General features: G+C 37.9%; 1 protein-coding gene across 2 annotated transcripts; it reads right to left on the bottom strand.

Moving 5' to 3' along the window:
• Positions 1 to 43: 43 nt before the first annotated feature.
• LOC139105389 (octopamine receptor beta-2R) lies at positions 44 to 25,315 on the bottom strand. Of its 2 annotated transcripts, none has more exons than XM_070661467.1 (4): positions 23,677 to 25,315; positions 6,831 to 8,130; positions 6,276 to 6,506; positions 44 to 5,114 (listed from the first exon to the last, which is right to left on the bottom strand). In XM_070661467.1, the coding sequence occupies exons 2-4, from the start codon at positions 7,817 to 7,819 to the stop codon at positions 5,024 to 5,026; spliced, it is 1,311 nt and encodes a 436-aa protein (XP_070517568.1). In that variant the 5' UTR covers positions 7,820 to 8,130; positions 23,677 to 25,315; the 3' UTR covers positions 44 to 5,023. The 2 variants fall into 2 exon arrangements, with proteins under 2 accessions (XP_070517568.1, XP_070517569.1); XM_070661468.1 differs by having other exon boundaries at positions 6,251 to 6,506; positions 23,677 to 25,313.
• Positions 25,316 to 27,922: the final 2,607 nt, after the last annotated feature.

The following is a 27,922-nucleotide window of genomic DNA, read 5'->3' as shown; positions in this document are numbered from 1 at the left end:
AGAAAGGAGATGATAGATCTAAAAGTCGTTATGCAAGAAACTCCGTGGAAGAAAACGAAAGTTTTTATTTTTGTTATGTATTTTTGAGACATTCTTGCCCAACAAGGCAAATCGATGATTTATACTTGCCATGTGTGTTTAGCGAACAAACAAGATACATGCAAGAACTGATAATTATTGCAAACGGTTCCTCCGCTACGTAATCTCGATTCAACGCTACTAAATTTAATTTTCGTAACGTCAGTTGTGCCTTATAGAATTTTTTAATTAAATATAAATGACATTTTTCAATTTGTACTTTATTCACCGTTCTTTAATTATAATCGATAATTATATTATCTACGTTTTTATAATTATAAAGAAAGCGCGAAATTTTTAATTTACGCAACGTAACAAAGATTGGAAACACAAAACGACGTGCATTATCAAGCTTATCGATAATAATACTGACGGAATAAGGTATGAAATGTATGATTTAAAATATAAATATGCAAACATACATTTTAGGATCCAAATGAGATTCATATCTTTAATTAGCAAGCGTACGGTTTTCAATTTTCAATTAACTTGCGATTATTCGTCATGCTTTTTAGGAATCTTTCGGTAACATATATTTTACAACGCAAGGGGGAACATTGTTGTTATAAAACATTTGTACATATTTCATCGTAACGTGGCGGTTGATATGTCTTTACAAAGTAGCAGTAGCAGAATAATTAAAACATACCTTGCAAATAAATAATTTCTTTCAAAAAAGATCAATTTTCCTTTTTTTTTTCTCTAAAAAAAAAAAAAAGAAAAATTATTTTTAGAACTAACTTCTAAAACATAATTAAATAGTTTATAATCTAACATATAGAGAGAGATGTAATCTGAATTCATCTTATTGCTCATTAATTGCTTTTTTCTCGTATTGCCATGTTAAACTTCTTTTCAACGAAAGTAAAAATTAATAAAAAGTAATAGAAAAGTCGGAAAAAAAATTGATGATAAATTACGCTATCAATTGGCCGGTGCCATTGATGATATAACAGGTAAAAACTAACAGAATAAAATGCTTTAATTCTTTCTCGTATCATTCGCTTGCAGCTTACACATCTACAATCGATACATTGCTTTTGATTGTTAATACACCATTATAGTTAAGAGATACGTTATCAAAACGGAACAACACTGTATTCTCGGGTATAATTATTGCACACCTAGTTTTTTTTTTCACTAATAACTCTTTTTATAAAATAATACGAAATAACACACGTACATATTTACAAACTATATACAGTATGGTAAATTAACAAAATTCGATAATTCCTCCTAATCTTTATCACAGAAGAAAAGTAATGAAACTTATGTATGTACACCGAAAAGCAGATATGGCATTTGCCGCGGCGAGCCGCGACGGCGGCTGGCGTACGTGACTTTCCCCTCTCTCGACCGCCGAGCGCGGGGAGGTGTAGTAGGCCGCGTTCTCCCTCAGTCCTCTGTGACCGGTGCTCCACAACATATCTACGCGCGCGCTTCGTGTGAGATTCGACGCACACCACGCCAAGATCACGTACGCTAGCCGCCTCGCAGCACCACGAATGCCATCTCTGACGGTGAGTGTACATATACGATGGTATTTTAACCACATTAATACGAATAATAATCTAGATATTTGTCGTATTGATCGTAGACTAAATTTTGGTATCAAATTATTACCTTTCTCTCTTTTTTTTTTGAAAAATATTATATTTTTTAAAACGAGTTTATAAATTATTTGAAGAAAATATACAAAAGAAGTAACATTTTAAATTGTGGCCTAATATAACGTATGCTAGATCTCAGAAAACAATAAATTAGAACAAATACGTAACAAATTTCATCATATTAATATAATGCGCGACTAATATGGTGAAGTAAAGTTATACTGCATCGATTCTGCTCGTTCTCATAGCCGGACTTACAAAAATGTTTGGTATATTATACTACATTACAATCATGTTGATTAAATTTTTGGTTAACGTGCGACATGTTTAACTGAAGTAATGATTAGGTATGTTTCTTACTGACAATTGAGTATCAATATCAGAAATGAGTTATAGTTCAGTGATAAAATAAATCGTTGAAATAATAAAATGTAGTAAATAGAGTTACGAGATTTCGATTACTTTTATAATCTTCAATTTAAATAAATTTAGAAATTTTTCAGATTTTATTAATATTATTCCATGTAATAATTTTTATTACGATAGCTTAATAATCCAATTAAAACTATTATCATAATTACTCATTTCCAATCAAAATTAAAATCGCTCTACAATCGAGGATTATCAGTAATAACATTATTGAGCATTTTCTTTTCATTGTACATATTACATTTTTTTAATTAACGAATATTGTGACGATAAGATTAATAAAATCAATTAGCGTGGTGTGATCTAATTGCGCCACGTTCAATTACAAAGATGCAACTGTGACTATAAGGGGTGATGAAAAAACGTTCTATAATTCGTCGCGCAATTTCCACTTCTTCATTGTCGCAGTAATTATTTCTGTGTCGTTATACACGTTAAACAACAAATTAATGCTAATAAGGTTTGCAATTACCGCCATTCTACGATCGACGCGAAACGCAGACACAATGCTAATCAACACGTACAATTATTAAAGACCGCGTCGCTATCGGTTCTGTATTCGTATGACTAGATTTTAAATCGGTGTTACGGATGTCAGAAGAACTCGAGCCGACACGTATGCGATTTTCACCGAAAGCAATCGACTAACAATAAGAAGTAAAAGATGCAAGTAAATGGTACGCCAATTGGACGCGAAAAAGACTCGCAGCAGTTTTGTTTAAAATTCTGGAAGATGCGTTTCTTCAAACGCTTCCTTTTTCGTTTGTCGCTCGACTGATCAAACGAAATCGACATTCACCTGCCATTTATTATTTCCTCGAGAACTGATTTCTTCCGAAACGGCGTTTTATCGGTCGAAAGAATGTAGAGAAGCAGAAATAATCGAGCCCCCATCTAATAAAAGTAACGACGATTTACTGGTAAATAAATTCTATTGATACAATAAAGTTCTTTTGGAGTAATTTTCGCAAATGAGAGAACTTTTAAGTAGTGGGAAAGTAATTATCTGACGTAATCGGAAGTAACTGAGGAATTCAATATTATTTGCAGAAACGAAATTACAATGCGCACTTTATCAACGCCATTTGATCCGATAACAGCGTTAACTATGGTACAACGAATTAATACGTAAACATTAAAGTCCGCCGCTCGCGGAATTATTCGCGTTTCTACGTGATATATTATCGACATTCTATATGAATAATACTGTTGCGACCTGTCGTAATACCAATTGCATAGCTTTTCTGCAGCGAGAATCGTTTGAGCTTGCAAAGATCCCGTTTACAGCGATCTCGAAAGTTTCCTGCGAAAAGCTTTCAATCATTCACGAGAATTTTGAAATATCGACGCCGTGAGATATTAACGAAATCAGCAGGGGTGTCGGCAAAAACTTTACGGAACTTTGCGGCTGTAATTGGGTCAGAAGCAATTTGGTACTCGTAATTAAAGCATAACGCGCCCGATTAAAATTATACTATTTTGGGAGGGATGTAACGCTGCAATGTGCGTGTCCACGTATCACTCGACTTTAACCACCGGCGCAATCATCGCCCGATCAAAATTCGCAAAGACAACTCTCACGAGTCAATTAGGGCAGATTTAATTACAGTTGTAAAATCCTAGGCCTCGCTTATATTACATTATTATGCACACAAAAATCATCAAGTAATCTCATATTTGTTCGGCCGCGATCGGAGAACATGGATCGTACATCATAAACTGTTATATGTATATGTAACATTGAGATTCGAATCGAAACGATATCTGGACCGCCTCGTGCCTTTTCTTCTCTTTTAGCAACATCTAATTCTCATGCCTTTGTATGCGTGACGTTGTTTTATTAATTTTGAAATTTACATTAACACGTAATACTTAGGAATTTTGTCAAAACGCAATAATACTTTAACTACAACAAAAAAAAAAAAGAAAAAAAAATGGCGATTGAACAGCGTACTTAGGCTCGTTAAATACGTGCATTACTTGAAAATAATAAATAATAAATTAAATTAATAGTATAATATTATTTATTACATAAGTGAGTATTTGCTTGGTAGAATCAAACGCATTGTCATCTCAATTATGCTACGCGTATATTTTTACGTCACCGACTGACTTTTATCATCCCGACAAGTACATCTAATCGAAACGCCTTGCAGTACTTAATTTTATAAATAGTCAGGTCAGATCGTGTCTCAAAAATAGGACAAATTTATTGCGGGAATCATTGCGATGTAGCGTTATGATGCAATGGAAAGGCAATTCTATCAGATTAAACCGTGAAATTCAGACGAACTAGAGGCCGCCGAGGATGGAAAAGAGCTACGTTTTCGACTTCGAAGAAAGTACATTAAGAGATTTATAGGACCAACCAAGCTCTCTCTCTCTTTCTCTCTCTCTCTCTCGTGGCTTCTCAAAGTTATATCCTACCAAATATTCGCAGAAGCGTCTCTTCTTTCGCGAAGTGCTCGGTAAAGTTTGTCGTTCTCTCTTTTGGTTGGAATTCCCCTCGTTCCTTTGCAGGCACGATTTTACTGATCGCTTTACGGAGCACGGTACATCCTTTTCCTTGCGAAAGCTTACTTAAAAATCTAATTTTGGCAATACGACGTAATCTATGTGTACATACGTGTCTCGAGCTTTACGCGAAATGTATATAATATTCGGCATAATCTCGCGTGTGTCATCATGGAAAAAAACTCCTCGATGATCCTCCTCATTTTCGTCTATTTGGCAAAGTGGTAATGAATGTCACGGCGGGACGTGTGTATGCATTTTGTGCGTACGAACGGTTTACGTTTCAACTGGCGCGTTTGCGTATTACTGCTGCCACATATCATAAGTGTTACATCCGCATAGTCGAGTCAGATTTTTGCGCTCGTTTAGAATCCTGGAAACGTCGTCTCGTTTCAAAGACTGCTGCCAAACTCGCTCGATCTTCGCCGATCAATCTGCTTTATGAATGTTTCTGAGTACACGTTCTTCGTGCGATCGTCGTATCTGGAAATAAAATTGAAAGAAATCAAGTGATTGATTTCTCGAAGGAGTCGACGTTATAAATGCAGACAGACAAATAATTTAATAAAATAAAATGAACAAATTCGGTTTCTTTTTGTCGATCACAAGTAAGTTTTGAATTTAGAAAAATGCTCAAGGCGAGCCTCGGCAATTACGGTTATGCTAAAGTGATGATTAAAGTTAGCAGAGTGGCTAATAGAAAATTAATTTCATGTGAAATAAGCTCTCCTATTGGGTCTTCTGTCTAACCCGCGGTTAAATTAACCGGGGCTTGGTGAAATTGGCCCTTAATTAAGTATGTTGCGAGAAATCATAGCTTCGCGTGGTTTTCGCTGAGGAAACGAATTATTGTTTCAGTACTGCGTGATGTTTTAAGCGAAAACACTTGATGCGTAATGAAAAGATAATCGTTCCGTTTAGTATCTTTTGATTCTGTAGCTGCTGGTTCAATCATCATCGCGCATCGTCGCGGATGTAGCTCGTGCGAGATACGCAGTAGTATGTAATTGAACAGAATAATGGAGTAATTGGCACGGAGAATGAAAACGGAGATACATGACGCCGTACGTCCACGCCGATTAAATTAGGTTTAACTTATGGGTTTAATAATCGTTTCTTAGAACTGCAAATGTAACGCCTTCGTAATAAATTCGGACTTGTAATAAACGCAATTCTCCTTTACCGCTTTATTACTCTCTTTGTAAAATATTACATTTACGTAATACTTTATTATATTATTGCTTATTTATCTGTCTGCATGATTAGCTGTCTATAGATATCGTTAAAAATATAAAACGCGTATAATAAAAATTAGAGGAGTAACTATTTTGTTTAAAATAATACGAGAAATGCATTTTCTTTTTTTGTGGAAACGTTTGGTTAAAATTAATAAACTCAATTTTTTATAAAATGTGTAAAACTCAAAATAATCTTTGTTTGATCACGACAGGATTAAAAAGTTACGATTTTATAATCGTCTCGTATTTTCAGTAACTTTTAATGAACATATCAAGGGTGATTTTAATTCATCGTATAACGTACATATATTATAATAATGTAAGGTGCAGTAAAATCTCGAAAGAGGAAAAGAAAAATGTGCGATAAAATAAAATGCATACCTTAATCTGTCAGACCAGATCGTACCTGAGGGATGGTCGGCGAAAATCCAGCGCTTCGAGATCCGACGGTTCTCGTCTACAGAGTGAACAGAAAGCGCACTGCAGGGTATTTTTAAACGCTTCTCGAAAGTCGCGATTAAAATACGCATAGATCAATGGATTTAATGCAGAATTCGTGTACCCAATCCAAAATAGAATTGCAATCACGACGTTGGGACACGGACACGTCTCGCCACAAAGCGCTGTAATGACGTACCTAACGATTGAATTATTAATTATTCGTCTATACAAATATTGCAAAGGCACGACGGCAAGGTATTAATTATTTCTAAACTCAAATAGCGAAAACAATAGGAAAATGTAGGAGCTACGTTATTTAAACTTAGTACTTGCTTTAAATTTCTGTGGGATTCTTTTTACCCTAGGTGGCGTAAAAAAAATTTAATAAAGAAACGTAAATGTAACAAATAAATATTTTTTAATATATAACGTCAAATTAAAAGTGCGTTGGAATTAAAAATGCAGCAAAACTAATTAAGTTCGAAGCACCTTAGCGCAACTACGAAAAAGTTGAACGTACCAAAGAAAAAATGGCAACCAGCAGAGAATGAAGGTACCCATAATAATACTCAGCGTTCTCGCCGCTTTATGCTCTCTCTTCATCTTCATCATGTGTTTGTCCTTCGTGGGGGTGTGTAAATGCTCGGTGTTGATCTCGTTTAGAGTTAAAGTTTTTGAAGAGCCGGCGCTGTTCACTTCACCGTTCAAATTCAGATCTTTGCTCGGTCTGTGGCTGAGCAGCATAGCGTTGCCCATTCGGCTGTGCATCTGCTTCTCCTGCTTGTTGGCCTCTTTGAATATAGCGAAGTAAGTGACCGCCATGATGGTAGCCGGGATCCAGAAGGATATGCTCGACGACAGTATGGCGTATATCCTGTTGACTTTGAACTCGCAGAGCTCCGGATGCTTATGCCTGTGCACGCTGTTCTCTTCCGTGGTGTACCAGCCGTAGAAGATCGGTACGAAGGAGATGATGGCTGGCGACACCCAGCAGGCCAGCAGCATGAACGCTACCACTCTCTTGGTCATGTTAATGGGGTACTTGAGCGGTTTTACGATCGCGTAATATCGATCCACCGAGATGCACATCAAATGGAGAATTGAGCTGGTGCTGAAGTAGACGTCCAGAGAATTCCAGACGTCGCACATGAAGTAGCCGAACAGCCACCTACCGGTAACCTGCACGCTGGCGTTGAAAGTCATCGCGAACATCGCCACCAGCATGTCCGCTAACGCGAGCGAGACTACAAAGTAGTTGGTGATGATCCGCAGCTTCCTGTGCCGTATCACTGATACCATTACCAGCAGATTGCCAAACAGCGCGGTGGCGATGATCGATCCGAGGATGCAGACCTTGACGATCGCCGAGGGCATGTCCGGCCAGCTCGCCTCCACGCTCACCTCGGTGTTATTGGCATATGGATTCTCCTCGGTCGAAGTGACGTCCAGCAGCGGGGTCACATCGAACGAGGAAATCTTCGCCGGGTTGAACGTCGTTTCCGAGGTCATGCTCGACCAACGGCGACTTGGCGGCCGAGTCGTTGTTCGTTAATTTCTTCCTCTCGATCGAGATGAGCTTTAGGGAAGCAACTTTAGGTAACGGAAGTCCCGACTAACTGACACATCTGACAGGCGTTCATTTTCGGAGTAAGGAAAAAGGGTCGCCCTTTGACGGTTGGTCCTCGACCTTTTTTCGCGGCCAGCGTAATCGATCAGGCATGCGAGATACCCCTAGTTACTTGTCCGAAAGCGTAAAAGGAACGTTATTCGGTAGAGCTGCGGCGATACTGTTACGCCGTCGCATAAAAAATCTTCATAATCTGTAAATAAAAAGTAAGAAGGCATTTTTAACATGTTAAACTTTTTTTTTATTATCTACCGCAGTCTAAGTCTCATTAAATGTGCGCATTAAAATAAAAATGTGCTTAGAAATAAATATTAATATACATATATAAAACAGATAATAATTTACACTTTACATACGATAAGAAGAATAATTTTGCTTAACATTGTATATTTTTTATCAGTTTTTTTGTAAAAAGATTCGTTCTACAAACTGATGCGCGCGGAATAAAAATCGTACGCTACATCTTGTAAAGCGTTCCCACAGTTCTATCCATCTTTTCTCTCGTCTCTAGTCTACTTCGTTTGTTCGCAATTGTAACGCATAAGCCATCGACATTGCGCGACTCATAAATCTGAATGCAATAGACATTCATATGCGAGCCCTCTTCGACCGCTGTGTTCCTTCGAGATTCGCATATCAGCTGGTACGGCAGTTTTCCATTCGTTTTTAGTTAAAATGAGGACACGTCGGAAGAGAGCTGGCAACCTTCAATAGAACGTTCGCTCTTCTCTTTCCCCGTTTCTTTTCCCCTACATCTTTCTCAGTCACTGGTCCTCAATTTTTTTTCTTCCTTGCATCTTTCCATCTTTTTCTCTGGGCATAGTAGTTGTGTGGCGGTAGTGCTGTGTCAAGTGCACTCTCGTCGAGCCCATGTAATTTATGATCTGCTATTTTTGCGGTATATTTAGGTCAATTATTGCCGCGGCAGCGTCAGTCGGACCATGAAGAAGACCGAGGGAAAAAAAAAGTTATCGCTCAAAGGTGTAATTTTTATCTTTGAATAAACTGCTGCAATGTCGTGCAAAATTGCCCGAATAAAAAATACGCCCAGAGTACAAAAATACACCGAGACAATAAAAACAATTTCTTTTTTTTTTTTTTTTTTATAAAAAAGTTATCGTTAGGAAACAATACGTATACCGTCAACCAATTCATATAAACGGCACAAGAAAAAAAAAAATCCCTGACTCACACGTGTATATTTTTGAACGTCGTTGCTTTGCTTTAAGCGTAAAAAGCTCTCTTCGGTTAAAAATGTTTACTCGCGTAGATAGCATTTACATTTAGGCCTGCACGGGGTACATTTCATCTTCAAGACAATATTCCTACTTTCGCGCTTGCTATATGCTATACGTTTAGACGCGCGCCGGCCATGCTGGTGCGCGCAATCAAAGCTCGCCCGAGACGAAATATAATCGACCCCCCAAAGCGATCGATTCATCTTCCGAGCTTTTAAGCCCAGCTGGGGTGCGTTCTAAGACTCTACCTTGACTACTGAAATCTACAATGTATGTCACGCGTACTGTAGATCTTCGGCAAGAGGTCGGGACTTGGAACGCACCCATGTGTGGACGGAGAGTCGCGTCAAGCTTATAGACACGTGTAGCATTTTCGAAATCTTGCATAATGTTACGTGTATATGGACTGAAAAGCGTCATTGATTAAGACAGCGTCGCAATATGAGCGTAATTAGCGTTGAACGAATGCGTCTTTATTTCTGAATCTAAATAAGTTTTTTCGCTATTTTAATTTTAGCCTGGAAGATTTTTTTTTTACTTTCCCAGTAATAATTAATTACTCTCAATGCGAGGTTAGCTATTCTTGCTATTTTAAGAATAAACGTTCTTAAAATGCACTCTTGCATTTCTTTAAGAATTTATTTCCTTGCACGTGTATAAAAGAGAAGCATTTACGTAAAGGATATGTCATTATGAATAATATTGTTAGGTGAAAATTTAGGTATGTAGAAAATTGCGACAACGAATGCAATAAATTAATGAAATTCAACAGGTGGTACGTAAAAGTGTAATGAATAGAGTTAAATTTTACTTTAATAAATTACGTGTGTAACATATTATCTTGTTGCACATCTATCGATATCATTATTTTCACGCGTCTTTTCCGGCTAAAAATTTTATTTTTAAACACATTTATTTTTTGTCATTTTTACTAATAAAATAGGACTTTTTTTGTTTCAGATGGATCCAGAAAATCCAGAGGACGACTTTCGTCGAAGGAGGTACCAGCCTGACATTCCCGGTGGAAAAAAGTGGAAGAAATAAAGTGTCGCACGCCGAAACTATAATACGAACTGCAGATAGTTCGTCGGTCGCTTCGGGAGTTCCGCAGTAATCGGACGTTCTTCTTTTATATTAAAATTTTTTAACGGGAATGCGTAAACTATCGCGCGAAAGTGTTAAAGAATTAATTTTTGCGACAAATAATTAATCGGGCGCGTTCGCGAGTGTGCCATACGCGGAAGGATGACTCGACTCGTCTCATCTATCTGAGAGGAGGAGCAGGCCCGGGACGGGCATCCTGCATCGGCGGAGCAACTTTTATGTAAGCATCAATTTTTTGTATAAAATCATTAAAAAAAAAATTATTTTTACTTTTTTTTTATTAATTTTATTAACGAATATACTGGCATATCTACAATAATATTTTCCATTTTATGTTACAGTCACCGGCCGATCGCTACAACTCCGCTGTAGTTCATGCAGAATGGTAAGTCGCATGACTTTTTTTTGCATGTATTGTTATTGGGGTCTCTTAAAAAATAACGCTCATGGTTTCTTTTAATGTTATAAAATAAAAGAAAGTATTTTCATTTTATTTGTAACTTTAATTAATTAAACTATTAATAAAGTGATAAAAAGAGCTATCTCTTTCTCACCCGCGCATCGTATATGAGAATATTACACAAATATGACAGCTACTCTGTCAGGAAGCTGTTCGAGAAAATTAAATAAAATTGCATCTGTTACCCGAACAAATTCCAGTAAACTGATGCAGTTGAGTTATTATTAGTACAAACGTCGAGGCAAGTTTTCACTTTTTTTAATATCTTCACTAGACTCTCACGCGTACGCATACATATTCACAGGAAAAATCGAAGCGCATATCTCGTTTATGCGGCAGTGAATCGCATCACGTAACGATGCCGGGTGGGTAAATCGCACGCACACAGGCGTCTATTGAATATAAGTAGAATTCTCGACGTTAAGGCTGGCCAAGGGCAGACCCCACAGAATTCGAAAGATCAATGATGAGTCGGCCTCGTGTCTTATCGCTCCCGGTATAATGAGAATTTCTCGCATTTTCGCGCATTCGTGTGTCACGCATAAAAAGCTTTATCACCGAGGCCCATGAAGAACAGTTAGGAAAGGCACCGTCTGGTTCCGTCGTTTCGTCGAAATGTCATATTTCATATTAAGCGTTTCAATGTTCCGCCCGTGATACGTTAACAATTAAGCGTAAAAATATATCCGACGTAATTGAGAAGAGCCCGAGATTCTTGTTCACCAAGAAACGTACCGTCGGAATTTTGCTCATATCATAAAACGCCTCGGCCAAAGCATCTCGCTGTTGATCCTCTCGTTTATTTTTTAAGCTCACAATGTATCGTGCCTTTCGCAATTTGTCAGGGCAACCGTCGAGGGATCGTAAGCTTAATACGCGATTCGCATCGCTTACATCGAAGCCCTCCTGAAACGTGAATAGCATACATAACTCACCCGACAATATAAGAATCGGTGTTTTGCCTCAGAATTTTTTCCCTCCGTTCCGAAAACGGCACGTTTATTTATTGCACGGTTTTGTTAATGCGCATAGAAAGGCGTGAACGATAAACACTTTCGAACTGATTCTCAGCATCGCTATTAAGATTTTTCAAGAGTTCTGATTCTGTACAGCCGAGTGCAGGCTCCCGACAACGAGATATGACGGCAACTACGTTGTTGTTGATAACGTTAAAAATTGCAATAAATATTTCGAAGAATTTTTATTTTAACGCCGTGTCATAATTTTTGCATAACAAGATTCTCTGCGCAATAAGGTTGCACGCATATATTTTTATATTTACGTGTAAGAGACGTATCGAGTGATAAAATTAATACTGTCAAAAGTTGATTAATTATTCCCTTGGAAGTTACTTATTTCTAAAAGTAGGCGACAAGGTAATAAGACTGAAGGAACATTTTAGTCTAATTAGAAATTGTTGTCTATAAGATTTAAATTATGCTATAGGGACCGTTTGGTTGCTTCTCGAAACAGTTGTGCTTAACTCCGTCAAACGTGCTTGGTTAAAGCGGACAGGAATTTTCCCGTAAATAATAAAACTCGTTGTTGCGACATTGATCTCCAATAGGAAGCCAAGATTATCATGATTTCGCAATTTATCGTAAAGACCAGACAAATCTGGCTTCCGCATAGTTCGGTCACATGTCTGACAATATACATGCGCGTGTGTAGGAGCTTTTGAAATATGTATATCTAACGTGTAAAATTCGGTTACGAGAGTGATTTTCGTCTGCGATGATCGTCTAGCTGTAATTTTCCACGGGCGTATTCTTCGTGAAATCGTCAAATCGTCGATAAAGTGTGGAGCAGCAGAGCAACGACAAATCGGTGCTCGGCCAACACAAACCTCAGCGCGTGCCAAATGTCCGAGCTTCATTATTCGCTGTATAGTTTCCATCTTCGTGCTACTTTATGCATAATGTACGACGACTATTCAGTGTGTCGTTATGGACGTCCATTTCGTATCCGAAAGTCTATTTTTAAATAAAGACTCGACGAACTACATAACTAAGCACCGTCGCTTGCAACACGATTAACATCACGATGTTACTACAAGCTTGTATTTATTTATCTCCGCGGAGATTTTTAATTGCTAACGCAAAAATATTAATTTTTAATTAAAGAATCGCTTTTATTAAATTATGTAATTTTAAACATAAATTTTTCTCAATGCTATTTATTATTTAAATACAATATTATTATCAGCTAACATTGTAGTATAAAATTAATTTTTTGCACATTAAATAAAAACGATAGAAAGAATAAAAAACTTAATTTGCTTCTTAACTTTACAAAAAATGTAGCTTCCAATTATTCTGAAATTTAAATATAATACGTAACAATGTTACAGCTATTATTATAGCAATTCTTTCAACAGTTGCCGTGTATAACATTGTCGGTAAAAGATGTACAAGGTACAGGGAAAACATTAATGAAACGCGCAACGTGATTCAAATAGGAAGAGAGAGAGAGGGAGAGAGAACTAAATTTTAAAGTTTTGTAGTTACAAAGTTTGTGAGATTGTCTAACGATAGATTGCGTTCGCAGTCACGGCTTTGATAAAGAAACTTATTCTATAGAAATATCTTAATATAAAATGTTAAGCAACTCTCCTTCTGCGATTAAAATTGTCGATAGACAAACGCTATGCGATATAATGCTCTTTGCCTGATTAAGTCGACACTTTACGCAAACTTATGCTGTTTCATGTGATTCGCGGATAAGTAAATTGATATCTCACTTTAGACAAGTAAACAGCAATTTTCGCAAGAATTGTTGCAATCTTCGCAGCGTCTACTAGCTTCTTTTATAGAAAAATAAATTTGCGTTTGACGACGCATTTTTTTTTATGTATTTATGCCTTTAGCAGAAATATGCGAATGCCAATAAGCCGTAAATATGTCAAAAATTGTTTGGCTAGGTATATGTGACTATAGTGGTGTATTATTTATTTATTTCTTCGTTACTTCTTTTAATAATGGCGCAACAGTATCATCATCGTCGTATTATACTATAAAAATTCATATATAAAATTATGTATGCACACACAAGCTGAGATATTTCCAAGTACGCGCGCACGAGATGGTTGTCGGTATAACGTAAAAAAATATATCGATGAAAATAAATCTATTTCAACTATTCGCAGTAATAAGTCAAATACGGTGAACAAACGACTATTCGAGCATAACGTAAATCCAATTAGCGAATATTGATTTACAATCTGAAGCATTATTTATATGTGTGATGTATAAATGAAATAATATCTCGATTTAAATCCGTTGATGAAATTTAAATATTAAAAAGTAATAAGATTTAATGCTCGAAATCATATCTGCATTTCGACTTTCGGCATTGACGTGAAAATTACGTTGCGCGAGAAATTTTGAGGCTTATTATTAAAAAAAATTCAAGGCACTCTCGTACTTCTGATAACATAATTGCAAAATATAAAGACGTTCAAGTCCAAAACTCATATTTCCAGCCACACATTTTTAATTAAGTATGTAATAATCGTTTGTCAAATTGTACAATAAAATACCGAATATATTTTTGCATTTCGCAATTGACAGATGTTCGACAGTGTTCGGTGAAGCGGTCAATGTAACGCACATCGCGTGTATGGAATTCTTGATGAATCATTCAGCGATTAATTGCAAGAACTAAAAACGGCATGCAAAATTCGTAGCAAACAAGAAAAAAAAATTTATTTGTTGAAAAATCCCGTTAACGCTATCCGTCAGCCTGCGATATTACCATACGTACGTTTCTTTATATACGAATTAGACTTTTAATATTGCACACATGGCTGGTCGGGCGCGACATACATGTATATACGTAATCGCAGATATTATAACCTTTATCACATGATATAGTCACATCGCGCGACATATATGCTTTTTTGCAAAGCTGTATAATTAAAGCGCGATAAAATTGGAAAATCTGATTACATGCGTCCTTATTCAGTAACTGCAATGCAGGTCGCGCGCGTCGTAAGGCGGCGATCGATTTAACGAGCGTGGGTACCGAGGTACGTGGTGCTTAATACCCTTGAATACAAAATTTGTAATTCGACCTTCGAGATGACGGGCTCTCGAAATAGATAATCGAATGCGCCTGTTTATTTTCGGTCGTTCTTAATCATATAAATAGAATGTCATTACTCGATCCAAGAGAAGCAGCGACTCACGACGTGCTGCATATGTCTTACATTAGAATATCATCTCGCGGTATGGACGATCGTTTTCGCTGTCGCATAAATGAACGCGTCGAGCTGCGTCGCCGAATGGCAAACCGGAAGAAGGTTCTATGACGCAAAAGGTTTTTTATCAAGGAGGCAAAAATCTTTTAAATACTCTGTCGAATAGGTGTATCAAAGTTTGCTTAGTCGCATCTCGTCTAGTTCGCGATTCAATCCTGCATTTTGCGCCTAAAAGGGTAGTTTTCACATCGATACCGTCACGGTATTTGAAATAAAATTATTCCCATCTCTATTTCATTTCATTCGTGTATACCTTGAATTCCGTGACAAGTACCCGTTTGTTTGTTTGTTTGTCTGTCTGTCTTCGTTCGTTAGGTTTGAGAGAAAACTCCTTTCCCACGTAATAAGACAACACGGTTCGAATAAATAGTGACGATTTACGGGTCAGCCGAGTACGAAAGGTGGCTGATAAATAATTATAAAGGACAGGAACGGGTCGGAAAAGTCGCGAGTCGGCTCGAGAAAGCAAACGCGCGGAACGTTGAATCTTTTCGAACGCTCGCGTGAACATTGAGGTGGAAACCTTGAGACGCCGCAATTGAATAACGCCGCGTTGGTTACGCAAGAGACCGTCGCATCGGCAAGATTGCTGTAGCGAAGAATGCGTTATGCCGTGCTCCGCGCGTTTCTTTTCCATACTGTTGCAATCAAAATGGAAACCGAGATCGACACCGGGATGCGCGCTCGCGTAACTCGCCGGCGTGTTCGATCTCGCCCAGCCTCTGACTCCGTCGCACAATGGGCATTAAAAAGATATCTTCGTTACAGCTTGATTAAATCTGGCGGGGCGAGCCAGCGTTGCTCGTTAACTTTTATTCGTTCCACCGCCTTTCGATCTGCAAAATCTCCACTCGCGCAAAAACCATTCAACCGAGTTGTAACTTTATTTGTGTCTTTGGATCTTACAACATGAAAACCCTAGCTCTGCGAATTGACTTATTAAAATCAATTAATTTGTATATTTCGTCAATATTGGCCAGTCAATACTTTTTCAAGGGGTACCGAGTTTTGAGGATCCAAGAGAGTACAAGCGATGGAAACTTGAACCTAATTTATATGTAACGCGTAATTACATATCGCGTTATCGTGTCGTAAATTAATAACTTGGTTCATTTTGCACATATATTACCTACCATCATTATATTATATAAATTTAATTATGGAATGAAGTAATAATTATGCACTCGCGGACGGAGGCTTTAAATATCGCGATTTCGCATAATTCAATCTGTGTTTCTTTCTTTTTAACTCAAATATCATTATTATTGAAAATTAAAATACATATGTATATTGCCGTACGATTGGTGGTGGTTATTAATAAAAAACGTAAAACAAGTGTGACATTGTTGTAACAATGTCATAAATAAACTTAAAAGAAAAAGGAAGCTTCTTAATTTAAAGAATTTCTCGCTCGGGACAATAACCGCAAGACGCGCAATGCCGAAACGCTGGATGACCCTGTCCAGTCCCAAATATCGATTGAACCCTTCAGCGACGGTAATTCGAGAAGCAAAGCTCGGGTCCGATTGTTCTAACTTTTTGGTAAATGTTACCCAATGGCAAACATATTTCCAACATTTTTATCTTCTTCCTAAATAAATGAAGATACGTAGCAGGTAACTTCAGATAAGCCATTTTATTAAGAAGTTAGGACAATCGACCCTTAAAGTTTCGACAGAGAGTAAAAAAAAACAGTGGGCAATTTTTGTTTGATCGAGATAAAAATAATAGTAAGAAGTGTAATATGATTGCACATTCTCGTAGTTAATTATTAACGTTTGAATAATGTATTCTTGCACGTCTATTACTTAGTATTTATGCTTAATGCGTTTATAAATACTCATTAAAATCGTATAATACGTATAGAGTTGATTTAAAATTTATATGTATATTTTTAATTTCTTTTTTTTTTATTTTAAAAACGAAAGCGTTTGTACCATAGTCCATCTTATGTCGAATTAATTGTAAATACATTAATATCAGCTATAATAATAATATAATAATCGCGATTTTAGAAAGTGACTGTTATGACTATTATTAGTAATAATTTACGTAACATGAGCAACAACAATAGTTGAAATGACAATGTTTGATTCAGTTAAGGAAGTGGAGCGTAATATCAGTTGGAGCGCGAAGCTTGTTCGCGATAAATCTGAACCTGGCAAGCAATATAAATTCTCGGCTATTATATAGTATTCTAGTGGCTGCAGCAGCAATAATTGAACAACTTATTGCAAAACTTAGGCGAGCACATTTTTTAAATTAAAGAGAAAAATTAAGTGCAATTGACTTCGGTGCATTTACATCGCCTATTTATCGCAGACATGTATATGTATGTCTTTCACGTTATGTATGCCGTATATAGAATCTAAATGGTCAACGAGGGCTGAATCTTTAACGAACTTTATTCATGGAATTTTAAACTTGATTAATATCATTTGATTTATATTCTTTCGCTTGAATGCGTGTAATAAATGCATACGCAGGGTCAAGCTTATAATTTTCTTGTCATTTTCTTGTAAAAACGCGTTTTTCTATGTCAGAAAAATTACAAAATCTGCAAAAACTCGCTGTTATTGAACTGTGACAATCAAAGTTGCGATCAAAGAGTCGAGCGTCACTTTAGTCGGCATCTTTTTATAAACTATAATATTTGATCCACATTAATATAATCCTAATTGGCTAATTCGACTGCTATCATATTTTTTCCGCTACCAACTTGATTTGCTTTCGGTATATTTATCTCTCTCTCACTCTCTCTCTCTCTCTGTAGTATACCACGACCATTCTTCGACACAAACAGGGCATAAGATAAGACTTGTAACGGCGAAAGTTAACGCAGGTTCGGCCTTTACATTCAATATCGCGTCGAGAATAGACACCTTGATAAGAACGCTTGTCTTTCGTGCTGTACTACACTACGGTGTAAATCCGTTTACGGCAAATCTTTGCGCGTTCCACCGCGCACATTCCGCAGCCATAAGATAATAAATATTGATGCCGAGTAAGTTCTCTCGCTATTATACGGCTCTAATGAAATATGTGCGGTGCTATTTCCACGACTTATCGCTCGTACGTTAACGACTATTTCGTAGCCCGTTTACTATATCTTATCGTCTTTAACTAACGCTCGGACCTTGAAAATGATAGTTACCACTCATTTTACGCTTTGATAAACTTGTATGTAGACGAATATTATATATATATATATATATATATATATATATATATATATATATATATAAATATGTATAATACACACACATCCGTACATATATATTCACGTGGCAAGTATTAAGTTTGCAGGTGACAAATATAGATGCGTTCTATTCTTGATCAAAATCTAATTCTAATATATAAAAATTACGCGGTGAAATAATAATAATTAAAGTCTTTTTACGTACAATAACAATAATTTCATTATATTTATAATTTATTTTAGTGTATTTATTTTAAACGCAAGCTTCCCTAAATATTATAATTACATTAATCTACAAATAATATATTCTGCTGCAAAATTAAACGGCGTAATAAACGTTCCATAAATTGAATTTATTATTTGACTTAGATAAATCTTTGATTTAATTTAAGGAGAGTTTAAACGGTTTAAACAGGAGATAATAGGTTAAACTTTGTTTGTGAACAAATAAATTAACGTGCAGAAATTATTTAATTAATATATTATATGCTTTTTTTTAAAAATCAAATTTTGAAAAGCAAGTTAAAAGTTAACTAATAATTTGATCGTGATTTTGTTAGCTGCAAGATCTTACAAAAATAGAAAAGTTCAAGTTACTTGTTGTTAAAATAATACTAAAGATAAATTTTAGCGCATAAAAGTTGCAGTGTTGATGTGAAAAGTTTGGAAAAAGAGCACTGTCGGGAAGATTTATGCGCTTTTTCGAATTGAAGATAAAATAACTGTTTGATTTGACGATTTAAGGGTATGCAGAGAGTGCCTGAATATTATTCTCAAGTGAATAATAGCCAATCGAATAGTCATAGTTACATTAAACGAGCAATCCCGTCGTTACAGCGTAATATCCTCATGCCTCGTATTGTTATAGTACAGAATTATAAATTCCATCATAATTTATAAATTTGATTATTCATATGTTGCGTAAGCACGACGATGGATTAATTTTTTATATCAGTCATTATTTAATTTTTTACAGGGATTGCCGTATAACTGAGAACAGTTTTACAATAAATATAATTTACAATAACATAATCTCCTCGTCGAAATTGAAACGACAATCGACACATTATTAATTTTACAGATTAATACCTAAATCCTATAAATTTTGAATGAATGATATACAATTATATAAACCGCAGTAACGAATATATACATATAGTATTGTACTCGCCGACGCGCCCGCATAATATGCAGCGTATACAATAATTAAGTTATATTTTAATTTAATAAATTTAATCTTGCATCTATCGCATGTGTATATTGCATTTATGTTTCTATTTAAAAAAAACCGGCATAGAAGTTAAAAAAAAAAAAAATTATCAAGAACTTAAATTGAATTTAATTCATAAAATTCAAAAATAATTACTTTATTTACATCATCAAAAATTGTGTTAGAAATTTGAATGGTCGATATTAATGCAGATAGGAAAATGGGTACGGTGGTGCATAATTTTATAACGAATCAACATACAGAAACTGGGAATAGTTCGCCATTGCGGATGCGATGTACGCTCCGGCACAATGCCATTGCTAATTGTCCGACCGTCATTCTCGGTGCTCGACACACGGTGCTCAGATTAATTGCACAGAATCTGTTACGTGTACACGCATTCGTCAATCGCGATCCGTTTCGCAGTTCCTACGTGTTACATGCGGCTGCGAGCATTATTCCGAATAACACTCGTGTCAGCCGTCAAATAAAAATTTTTGACGTTTATTTGAACATACCTGTCGTTAGATATGTTAAAATCTTTACTTCGTGAAAACTTTTCGATGAGGTTCTGTAGGTTCAATTGGACGTAGGCCACACGTCTCAATAAGAATATCGCGCGTGTCTTTAAACGCTACGTATATATCGTATTTTAACAGAGTTTTGGCAGCCGGTGCGCAGACAATTGTCATATTTTAAAATAGCTCCTCGTCTCTGAAATCTCGTCCCGGCATGCGGTATAATCAACGGCGTGTTCCTTTATCCTTTAAAATATTTTTTGCTTACGTAATTAATATACATATATATACATATAGAGAATATATCATCTGCATATACATAGATATTATCAAAAGTTATTATTTTAAATAATCAAGTATTTTTCGAATCAAAATAAATAACAAAATTGTTAAAGAAATAAGCCTTTTTGGTTTTGCATACATTTAGCAGAAATTATTGATAGCGGCGCGACGCTGTGTGTATCATTTCCTACCGGATACCGGAATCTAAATCCAACGCGGAATCTAAAAAACAAGGCGTAATAACAGACACACAGCCTTTTATTAGAAAATCATCATTTGCATTCAAGCTCACGTATAATTAAATTAATAATAATTGACAAACTGTACGAGCTTGTCTAAGATAAAGATCTTGAATTTAATCGCGACACAAGGATTTAGAATGTATGAAACGACTCGCAGCGGACACGCCAACATTTATTGCTATTTTCGAGGTGATCTTTAGCATTGTTTCTCTTAATATTGTGTGCCTCGCTTAATTACGCAGCAGATTACGCATCGCGGTATATCCCGTTGGTTAGATCGATATGTATACGAGATACGAGACGCGGAGTCGTGTGATCACATAAGCTGGCTTATATGATCGCTCGTAGAAGCAGGAGCGGTCTTAAGCGTGTCGTAGATTATTCCGTCTTGTTTCGTTATGCGAATATAATCACGTTTTATTGTCGTTTGTCTTATCACGGTAAAATTTATTATCGGGCATTATGAATTCTTGATTTTAAGTTATTCTCATGTTTAAGAATAAGCGACAAACAAGAATAATCGAGGGAAATCGACGGTCCCACAAGAAAGTATGCGATTATTCATCGGCAATTATTCAGTCGACGAATTCGCGCGACTATTACTCACGCAAGATGACAAAATTAATAAAAATCTGTGAATAAATAAAAGTTTGTTTTATACATTTTTTTAATGGCGTTGCCCAAATGTTTTTTTTTTGTCTAAAGCTTGTATGGTTATAAATCTGCTGTTAAAACCCGTCGAATAATTTTTCCATTATTTGATGGTATGTAAAAAGTAATAAAAAAAGCACACGTTCCACGCAAATATATATATATATATATATATATATATATATATATATATATATATATATATATAATATATAATATATAAAGACCTGTTATTAAAAATATGAGCTAAAAATTTTAATTAACTGTTTATTTCTTTCGAGTGCGGTATAATTCTATAATAAATGTTGCTTGCAGCGGTAGCGTAATAAAAAAATATCCACACGCGGAGAAAGTACCTTTTTTGAAAGAAAATAGCAATGGATCGCGCGATGTTTAAAGATACCTTTTTCAGCATTTTCGTAATTATCACCGAGGCAATTCTAGTGGAGGAGTTTTTACGCGGAAAAAACTTGCACACGGGTCGTAATACGGTAACGCACCTAAGCTAAGCACTCCTTCTTCAACATTTGATATTTTTATCAGCTTAATTATTGCGTATATTACTCGCGTTTATGAAAATAAAATAATATGTGAGAAAGTCAGATATCTTCCTTCAAGCTTTAACAATAAAGGCAAAATGTTCCTACCTCAAATACTAAAAGAACGAACCGAAACTTTCATTAATGAAATATATTACGTGACGCTCTGCCACACGTGATAAGATACTAAAATCGAATCTATCTACGTTCGTTGTACACTATACATATCTTGCCGTGACTAATAGCTGCGCTCGTATATATAATGCCGAAGCATTCCTTTCAAGCGCAATATTCCGCTTTGTACCCCATTACACTCGTTGGTAATTAAATTCCCCGTAAGCTTCAGTGTAGTAAGGAGAATTCGCAAACTGTCGTGTGTGTCGCACATACGTGTATGCATTTAAACATACATATGCACCGGTATAAAAGTCATATTAAAAACAAACAAAAAAAAAGAAAAAAAAAAGGGAGGGACATATACTACTGGATATCGATCCTTTTATTCTCCAACGCAGATCTGGGTGAAAAATAGATGATTTAAAGATGGATTCCCGCACACAAGTGAAACATACGATTGCGAGTAAATGTAAAGAGATATCTGCGAGCGGGCTTGATTGAATCGATGGGTGCCGCTAGTACAAACAAGTTCAAATGCACGCCGAACATATTTCATTTCGTTCGTTCGCGTTTATCGCGGCGTTCATTCACGGGAGCGGCGACGTATTACTTTTTCCAAGTGTAAAGCAATTTGAAAGCGGAAAAGGTCCGCTGATCGGAATTAACTGCTCTAATAAAGGGCATGATAAATATCTGGCGGAATGTGGGAGCGCTGTTATTTCGATGTGGTGGTTCTTGGAGCAGAAATACAGATAAAACGTATAACGTTGCCGCTGTAACTGATACCCGACAGGTGCCTGTTGTTTGGCAACTGCACTTGTAAATATACCTGATCCATATTTTAATGAGAGATAGAGAGTGAGAGAGAAAAAGTGAAAAAGAGAAAGAGAGCAAAGTTAGATTTTTCTCAACATTGCACGCATATCGTACACAAAGAGTTTTATAAAATATGTAATACGTAATATTATATACAATATTATAATATTGTAAAAGCTGCGTTCCTTTCGTTCGGCGTTAGAAAATCTAGGTCAGTTCTTTTGACTTGATAAACCTAATAAAAATCTAATCGTTTAAAACAATTTTTCGTCACGCTGAAACGCAAAATTTATAGCGTACGTAGCGATATTTCATATCGAAAACCGAACGAAATGCAGCGCAGGCGCAGGTGGACAAATAGCCGCAAATACTTATTTCTCATGTCACGCAAAGCAATACCGTGCGACACGATAGGATCTCATTTGCTAAATATAATTTTCTCGCTTCGTATATGCGATGTACGTGTATATAGCGACCTCGCTAAACCAGTAAACAAAATCTGTTTGCCGACACGACAGCGAGCCAACGTACAAGCGTACGTAAAAATCTGTCAAGTCCGTGTCGAAGTCGAGATTAGAACGAAGATTGAGTTTGAATTTAAATGGCCGAAAGAAGGGAAAGCAGCTTCGAGTTTAGTGAACTTGGATGGGAAGTCCCAATTGGGCATCAATCTTAATTTTAGGCCCGACGGAAACTTTGATTCTTGTAACGATTACCGTTTGTGCATCTCCGAGGGAAATTAATCATCAGCGCGATGCTGGCGTGGATTATTATTGCGCATTAACGGCAGATCGATTCTTGTAATTATTTTAATTAATATTAAAACGTTGGGTTATTTCGGTGAAATTTTAATCGTCGGCAAGGAAATTTTATTCTTCATTAAATCACCAATAAAATATATTGTGCATTATTTTGTCGCACGTTACGCATCGGAGCTTGGAGCGAGTGATAAAAGTCGGCGTTAAAATAATGAAATTTTCGATTTAAATGCCGCGTTCTTTTATCGGTACCTTCGATTTCCTCGCTGAAAGCGACGGGGAGTGTCAGAGACCGAGTTTTGTAATCGCTAATAGTAACGTATAATATCAATGGGAAAAGAACTTACGTAAATTTGACGTATCTCCGGGTCCTTGAAAATTTCCTGCCGAGCGCCGTGCAGCCAGCCGACGTTCACGCGGAACTCGTTAATACTTGTCGGCATTCGCGCACGTGCATCAAAGGGCTCCTGCCTGTATCACTCCATTATCGCGACGCGTAGCTCGCCGAGCCGCGTATCGACGGCACACACTTCCTTTTGCTCGAGCGAGCCGTCCAGCCCTGGACCGCGCAGCCCTCGAGGAACATTTCTGGCCGCGTCGATCTTCGAGGTGGCTCGATCCTCGCGCTCCTTTCCCCGCGCAGAATCCCAGAGTACCGCGGCACACTCGCACACTCTCATAAATTCCCCCGGTTCGCTCTGAATCGTACGCGAGCGGTTGGAAAAAAGAAATCGGTGCGATCGAAGAAGGCGCCCGCGAGTTCGCGTTCAAGACGTAACTAAAATTTCCTCGAGTCGAATCGCGTTGGCTTCTCTCGGTGCCACTTCCCACCACGGCCGCTTTTCAAACGAGTCCGCGTAATATTACTAGCTCACTCTCGACACTCGGCCGCCCGTCCGCGCGCAAGAGCCGATTCATTAAGCGGTCGACGCGAGCCGCAACGCGAGAAAATTGGAAAGATCCGCTGCGGCGTAATCGCACGCGGGCGCCCGAGCTCCCGACAGATCCGGCGCAAGCTCCGAACCCGGAGCTTCGAACCCCCCAAGTCAATTTTGCAAATCTCTCTCTCTCTTTCTCTCTCTCTCGCTCTCCCGGCCCTCTTTCTCTTTTTCTCTCACCCCCTTGGTGCGAAGATGTGTCAAAGCACCCCCGAATCCTCTCAGCCGGCGGTGTCGGCTAGAAATCTCGCGAACTCTCTATGAGAGTCGTATTGTAGCTCTTAAAGAACGATGGCTCGATCGGAACGAGTGGGAAAGAGGAACGAGAGGGCGAACAGGAGGGAACTATCACGCGGTGGGCGGGAGAAAGGGGGGAAAAACAGAGATAAACGGAGGAGAGAAAGAGGCACCTCGGAGCACCTCGGAGCACACGCGTACTCAGCTAAGCTCGCAGCGTGGCGGGTCGACCGCGACTGAATCGTTGTCGAGTCGACTGGGGTCGAGCTTGAATGAGCGAGCGTACCTCGGACCCGCGAGTGGGAGCAAGAGGGAGGACGAACACCGGGAAAAGCGACGAGGACAGAGGGGTGCAGTCGTATATCGTCAAGGGAGAGCTTCAGCCGCGACCGATGCCGTCAGTGAAATTTTTCAAATGCCCGTGCGCAATCGTCTTCGAAGACGCCCCGATTACTTTCTCCCGCATTTATAATTCAGAAGGCTTTACCTGTCGTCGAAACGCGGCTCATCCCCGTGCGAATTGCGAGATAACGATATGGGAATCATTGCCTCTCCCCGTGGAGAACACTTCGGACGAGAAGTTGAAACGAGGCCTGAGATAGGTTGAACGACTTCACCCCTCGATCGACACACATTTCGGCCGCTCTATCCACTTCCGGCTTTAGTACCGTTCCACTTGAGTCCTAAGCATTAATTTTAAACTTTTTTTTTAATCGATACGTTAGACATTAAGGGTAAAAAAAATGTTAGAAGGATTCCGAGTGGAAATTTATCTAGCTAGCCTGATTTTGCAGCTAGTGATTAGATAGCGCAGATTACATATGTTTCTCAACTAGGGATAGCTTAGTACATATCCATAAATTATAAGAAAGTATTTATTATTTAGTGATTAACTTTAAAAAATTAATTTGTCATTTAAAAAAAAAAAAAAGAAAAATTTCTTTAGTATCGGTCGTTTAGTCACTGTCCAGAGCGGACCATGTATCTAAATAAATATCTAAATATTTTTCGTCGCGACTAGTCCACTGCGCAAACTGATCTTACGCAGCGCTCGACTGCCGAGTCCGCCGGGTCAGCCGGGTCCCGTCGTCCGCCGCCTCCGCGTTCTCCACCATGCGAACTTTAAGCGCGAGGGCTGCCGGCCGATGTAAACACACGCACGTATTCACCCTACCGCGGCGGTCGGCGGGCCCGGCGACCAGCGGTCTCTGGAGTCGAGCGCGCGTAGGGATAGATCAAGATGTGTAGTAAATTAGCACGCGGCGAAAGACGTTTAGATATCTAACTTTTCTAGCTCGTTATTAGCTAGTAATAATTATATAATACCTAGTACGTTTTGCATGTTACATTTCTGGCTCAGTGTTGGACAGTTGTGCTAGATAGCCACAAGATAAACCACAAATTGGTTAGCTAATTATTAAGTAACGGTGGAAATCAATTTCCACTCGGAATATTCCAAAAAATTCTAACGTTCGAACTAGGTCAGTCTCCCGGTTGGGAGTTAATACCGCTACCGGTAGGATAACAGAATACTTGATTTTGCTGGGTATACGCACCAAATTTGCGAGAAATCACGCTGAGAATTATTAAGAATAATTAAAGGAAAATTGTGGACTGAAGGAGAGACTTGTTTCAAAGTGGCAGATTCTTCGATAACCGGTGATTTATTAACGTTCGCCGGCACGATAGCCATTTTATCTTTATTTTGTACATTTAGACCGAGTATTGACCTTGTAATATTTTTAATGCGTATTTTTTAAAGAATCTATATTTCTTCCTTCAGCAGTTTTTTCTTTCCCGGCGTGTTAACACTATTAATTAATAATCCAGCATTTAAGAATACCCGTATTGCAATGCGTCCCGAATGCGCGCGTAATCAATGAAAACTCACGCGTTATTTAAATTCGTAAGTCTCCCTCGTTAAGGGTTCAACATTACAGTAGTATTGCAATTCAGCTGGGAATCGGTATTCCGATGCGCGATGCATAAACATCACGCTGGCGGCTTTCGCTTTCAGCAAGACATCACGGACGAACGTGCGGGGTGATTAATTGCGTTCATAATTAGCACGTAATTCGCAATATCTAATCGCGGTCTGACTAAAGCGACCAGATATTTGAGGGCAATGACCAATTCGAATCGATATCTCGCGCATACACGAGGTGATGCACACCTACCGGGAGCACACGTATGTATAAGCGACCTGGCACGAAGGATAGGGATCAGAGGGGGAAAAAAAAAAGAGAGAGAGAGAGAAAGAGAGGAGGTTTTTTTTTCTAGGAGTTGTGTACTACCGACAAAGGTATCGCAGCTCGCCGAATCGAAATCGAAATTGCGATTTATTTCACCTGACGGCGAGTAGCGTGGGAAGGATTTCTCCTGCAACGTGATTGCGGCAGCTGCGCGTTAATATTAGATGGCATCCGCCCGTGGAATCAACTACCGGCAAAAATGTCCCAATCCCGCATGCCACCGGAAAATACCTGAAGGATCAAGAGCCGTACACGTCCGCGCGAATTAACTTCCCTCCCCCCTCTCTGCAGGTTATTAAAAATCGGCATGCCACTTTAATCAGCCTGCCGTTTTAAGCAGTTTGCCCTTCCTCTCGCGCTCGCAAATGCGTAAGTCAAATTTGAATACGCTTATCTCGGTGAAATACCGCGCTTAAATTATCTCGATTCAAGCCGCTGGACATTCCGCTTAAATCAATCTCGCGTGATGGCATTACCACACTCCATATTTCCTATACAACGCGTAATACATAACAGCAAGACGTGAGATATCGCATACATCTTGCCACGAAATTGTCGATATACACGCGTAAACTGTTATCGTGTTTCGTCAATATATCACCTTCCACCTAGCTCAGGCTAATTTTTTTTTTTTTCCCCCCATAAATATTATCGTATTGACCGTCGCACGTCGCGATTAACTCAAGCTACGTAACTATCCGATAAAGTTTTAAAAGTACTTAAAGAAAAGGACATAATATGTCCGTGTGACGTGTATAATACAAATTTAAATTAAGTTTGTCGCGTCGATGGAAGAAAAAAAAAACTCTTTAAAATTGAGGCGTTATGTTCCGAGATATAAGCAAAAGGGAATAAAGTAATTCTTTTGTTTAAGGGTTATTTCACGTGGAAAAGTGCAGTTTGACTTTTTCATTAAATAAAAATTGCAGAACGCTCGGTGCGCAAATACTTAAATATTATCGGCATTATACCGACAACTCGCGTTACCAAACCATTTTGGCATAATGCATCGGCTGTTTTTCATCCTTTTCGAACATCCAAGTAAGAATTGTTTCATCGACATTCGATAGCCAGCCGAGTATCGACATTCCGGCCGAGAAATGAGAAACGTCGCTGATGTGCAAACAATGAATAGGTAACGTCCACTCGCGATCAACCGCATCGTG

The sequence above is a fragment of the Cardiocondyla obscurior genome, linkage group LG09, assembly GCF_019399895.1.
Source record: "Cardiocondyla obscurior isolate alpha-2009 linkage group LG09, Cobs3.1, whole genome shotgun sequence".
Classification (NCBI taxonomy): Eukaryota; Metazoa; Arthropoda; class Insecta; order Hymenoptera; family Formicidae; genus Cardiocondyla; species Cardiocondyla obscurior.
The sequence above is the reverse complement of the archived record's forward strand: the minus strand, read 5'-3'. Positions and strand labels throughout refer to the sequence as shown.

What these genes read in the sequence shown, in the direction of transcription:
- LOC139105389 (XM_070661467.1), bottom strand. Translation starts at nt 7,819, where the DNA reads ATGACCTCGGAAACGACGTTCAACCCGGCGAAGATTTCCTCGTTCGAT. An exon ending in TGGTTGCCATTTTTTCTTTG is followed by an intron (nt 6,507 to 6,830) that starts GTACGTTCAACT and finishes TTCAATCGTTAG; the next exon opens with GTACGTCATTACAGCGCTTT. An exon ending in TTTCGCCGACCATCCCTCAG is followed by an intron (nt 5,115 to 6,275) that starts GTACGATCTGGT and finishes TTTTATTTCCAG; the next exon opens with ATACGACGATCGCACGAAGA.